The 4044-nt window shown below is 51.6% G+C and overlaps 1 protein-coding gene across 1 annotated transcript in view; it reads left to right on the forward strand.

Annotated features, from left to right (window-relative positions):
* The window catches only part of zgc:161973 (uncharacterized protein LOC556635 homolog), an 8590-nt gene that overhangs the window by 3674 nt on the left and 872 nt on the right, over window positions 1–4044 (forward strand). The window contains exons 5-9 of the mRNA XM_037696120.1: window positions 1122–1322; window positions 1427–1550; window positions 1627–1709; window positions 1815–1960; window positions 2855–2976. Coding sequence (XP_037552048.1) covers window positions 1122–1322; window positions 1427–1550; window positions 1627–1709; window positions 1815–1960; window positions 2855–2976 — 676 coding nt within the window. The remainder of the gene's footprint in view (window positions 1–1121; window positions 1323–1426; window positions 1551–1626; window positions 1710–1814; window positions 1961–2854; window positions 2977–4044) is intronic.

A 4044-nucleotide genomic window follows, 5' to 3' on the forward strand; every position in this document is an offset into this window, starting at 1 on the left:
ACTGGACAGTGTCCTCGGGTACTGGACTGTGTCCTCGGGTACTGGACAGTGTCCTCGGGTACTGGACTGTGTCCTCGGGTACTGGACTGTGTCCTCGGGTACTGGACTGTGTCCTCGGGTACGGACCGTGTCCTCGGGTACGGACCGTGTCCTCAGGTACTGGACCGTTTCCTCAGGTACTGGACCGTGTCCTCAGGTACTGGACCGTGTCCTCAGGTACGAGACCGACACAAGGACCAGGTTCTGTTGGAGCCCGTGTGGATTCTCAGTTTGGACTCTTTTAAGAGCAGCTGAAGACCGTCCCTGACGGAGCGTTTCAGGTGTAAACTGTCGGTTCACTGATGAACAACGTGACTTTTACTGATCCTGGCTCAGAAACTTGTCCAGATAAAAAACGTTGCGGGTACAAAAGATGATCAGCTGACGCTCGACTCGTTCAAAAATAAAAACTTTGAATAAAGTCAAAAACTGAAGGTGGGACGATCCGTTCGGGTCTGGGGTGAGGCCTCGCTTTGGGTGGAGGAGTTCAGGACCGGGACGGATCTGAGCCTCATCTGCAGTAACGAGGGCGTTGCTCCGGTCCGTCCCGGTGAAGAGGCAGCTGAGCTGAACAGCAAAGCTCTTGATTTACTGATCTGTTTATTTTCTAACCCTCTGAGCTCCAGACTGAAAGGAAGAGCTGCGGAAATGGAAGTTAGAGATTGAACAGAGCTCACGACTTTGTTTATAATCGATGGTTCCCCTGTCATTATCCAAGCAGGGCGCCCCGCCCTGTCAACAGAACCGAGTGCCTGCTCAACCCCCCCATCGACAGCTGCCGGCACTGATGTAGCGCTAAGCTAGCGGCGCGCAGTACAGACGCGCTAGCTAACGAGCTACAGCGCTCAGTTCCCTCATGCTGAGCCATAAAGTATTTTCATCTCGTGTCGTTTTACTCAACGTGTTCGTAGACGCTCCTGACATTTGTCTGAACTCGTCACGATCAGATACGATAAAACTTTAATGGTTCAAGAACCATTTTTGTCTCAGATCAAACTGAAAGTGTTTTTTTTTTTATCCTCGTCCTAAACGTGAGGCTCGTTGGGACGAAGCCTTGGGACGAGTCATTTCAAATGTTTCAGGAGCCTGAGCGTGAGCTGGGAGCTGACGCTGTGCGACCTCTCGGGGCGGCAGAGCACGTTCGAGCAGAGCGCGGTGCGTTTCTTCAAGTCCTCGTTGGTCCTCACCTGGAGCCGAGGCTTCCACGTCAGACAGTATCAGATCAGCAGCATCCAGCTGTACGGCGTCAGGAACAAGGCGTCCACGAGCACCAAAACCAGGAAGTAAGAGACGCCTCCTCCCATAACGTTCATCTCCTTGGTACTGGGGGGGCTCCGGGTCCTTGGTTTGTGTTGTGAAAATCACGATTCTCCTCCTCTTCCTCCAGGCCCGGCTGGCGCTCTCAGATCTTAGACCTGGACGTGAAATCCTCTCCCTGTCGCTTCATCGGTAAAGACCGGCTGATCAAAGTTCTGCTGCTGCAGCCGGGCGTCGTCGTCGGCATCTGGAGGGTAAACAGAACGTCTGATGCTTCCAGGAGTTTGGACCAGTGGACCGCCTCGGTTTGAAAAGTGTTCTGTGTTTTAGGGTCAGAACCAGGTGGCCTTCATCATGATCAGCCTGCATTTCCATAAACTGGTGGAGAAGAGTCTGCTGGGGTCTCCAGTCTGGTTCGTTCGTGAAAAATCAAATTAAACTGACGTTTAGTTTTAATGGAAGCGTCGAAAGACTTGTTTGTTTTTCACGGTTTGTGTTCTTTTTGTCCCTTCCTGCAGCCCGTACTCCGAGCCCGCAGACCCTCCGCCTGCTGGGGACTCGGACCCCGAGCTGGGTCTTCACGGCTACACTTTGGACTTTGTCCTGCACAACACCGGCACTGAGATCATGTCGGGTCACTTCCGCCAGCTGTCCTGTAGCAAAGGTAATCTGATTACAGAGCCCAGCAGGATTACACACTCTGATCATCATTACCTCTGATGTAAAGTAATAATAAATATTTTACTGAAAGAGTCGAGCGAGGATCAAAAACAAAACCGTTTCAATATAGGAAGTGGATTTCTGGACCTCTGTCTCTAGATCACCTTTGATTGGTTTATTCTCATGGGCAGCTGTGGCTGACTGGTTAGAGCAGTTGTCCTCCAGTGGGAGAGTTGTGGGTTCAATTCCACCAGCAGTCGCATGCTGAAGTGCCCCTGGGCACTGAACGCCTCACAGCTGCGAGTGTCTGTGAGATGATGTGGAAACGGGTTCCCTCCAGGTTTGATGGAGTCTTTGCCTCAGCTGGAGGAGTTCAGGTATCTGGATGTCTTGGTCCTGAGTGACGGCAGGACGGAGCGGGAGATGGATCGACGGTTCGGGGCCTCATCCTCAGTAATGAGGGCGTTGCTTCGGTCGGTCATGGTGAAGATAGTTTAATCAGAAGGCGAAGCTCTCTGTCTACAAGTCGGTGTAAGTTCCAACCCTCACCAGTGGTCATGAGGTTTAGCTCAGGACCCAAAGGACCAGATCCTGGATCCAAGCAACTGAAATGTCCTTTGTAGGGTGGGGGTGGGGCACAGCCTTAAGAGATGTGGTGAGGAGCTCCATCATCCAGGGATAGCTTGGAGTAGAGCTGCTGCTCCTCTACATCAGAAAGGAGTCTACTGAGGAGGTTCTTGTTAGGACGCCTCCCTCTGGAGGTTTTCCAGCATGTGTCTGTGGGCAGAGCCCACATCAGGCAACATCTGCACACAGGTTGATGCCGACACAACTTCTGGTTTCAGCCAACTCGTCTTTTTGCCTCTTGTGTCCTGACTTGTTGTGTGACTGTACCCAGTTCAGGTCTGTGGACTCCTGGAGCTGAGCGTCATCGACGGCGCAGACGTGTCGCAGCACCGAGGCCTTTCTGGAAGCGTCAGGCTTCCCTGGAGCAGCGACGAGATGGAGGGTGCGGTGGAGGTAACTCTGCGTTTGGGTTCTGGTTCTGTACAGGAAGTAGAAAAAGGGACACAGAAGGTGCAGCTCTTCAGAAAATATTCAGCTTGACTCATTTAATCAATGTGTTCCAGATTTAATAATCATTTTAGCAACAAACAAACAAAACAAGTGTTTCCTCTACATCACTACCCGAGTCTTGACTGGGAGCATCGCTTTGGAAAATGGTGCCACAAAGAATTGTGGGAAAGAAAAGGAACAATTCAGTGATTGTCATGTTTCTGGGCTATTTCTCTTTGAGGAACCTTTACTTAAAAAGTTTCCATCAACCCCCCCGCCCCCCAGGCGAACTCAGTGCCGCCTGTGTTTGACAGAGAATTTTTCCACATTTTATAATTCAGTGATTTCTTCTGAAAGGCTGATTTTATTTATTTGGTTGTTTTGGCTCTCCTGAAATCAGAATGTTACCAAGGCAACCTGCTGCTGTTACACATCTGAGCCACCAAGGTAGTCACAGGGCTGAACTGGTCAGGACGGGGTCTGTCCGACACGCTTGGTGTGTGTTGCTCCTCGTCAGTGCAGCTGGGTTAAACTCCGCCCCTCCACTGGTTCTGGATCTTGTATAACTTCTGCTTCAGAGAAGAACTCGACTGAATTACAGAGATGTGATCCATACAAGGTTTTGACTGGACGGAGAAACGTGTTGGTAAAGTAGAAGCCATGTACATATCGGGGGGGGGGTGTCTAGTCTGGTCCTGCTGCATGTTTTAGAAGTTTCTCTGCTCCAACACACCTGATTTAAATCAATGGGTGATGATCCAACCAATGAATTGGGTGTGTTGGAGCAGGAAACCAGTAAAACATGCAGGCCAGTGCCCCCCAGGACCAGGATAATGGCCCCCCAGGACCAGGATAATGGCCCCCCAGGACCCAGATAATGGCCCCCCGGACCAGGATGGCCCCCAGTACCAGGATAATGGCCCCCAGTACCAGGATAATGCCCCCCAGGACCAGGATAATGGCCCCCCCGGACCAGGATAATGGCCCCCCGGACCAGGATAATGGCCCCCCAGTACCAGGATAATGCCCCCC

This window comes from Nematolebias whitei, chromosome 22 (assembly GCF_014905685.2).
Source record: "Nematolebias whitei isolate Nwh7 chromosome 22, NemWhi1, whole genome shotgun sequence".
Lineage (NCBI taxonomy): Eukaryota > Metazoa > Chordata > Actinopteri > Cyprinodontiformes > Rivulidae > Nematolebias > Nematolebias whitei.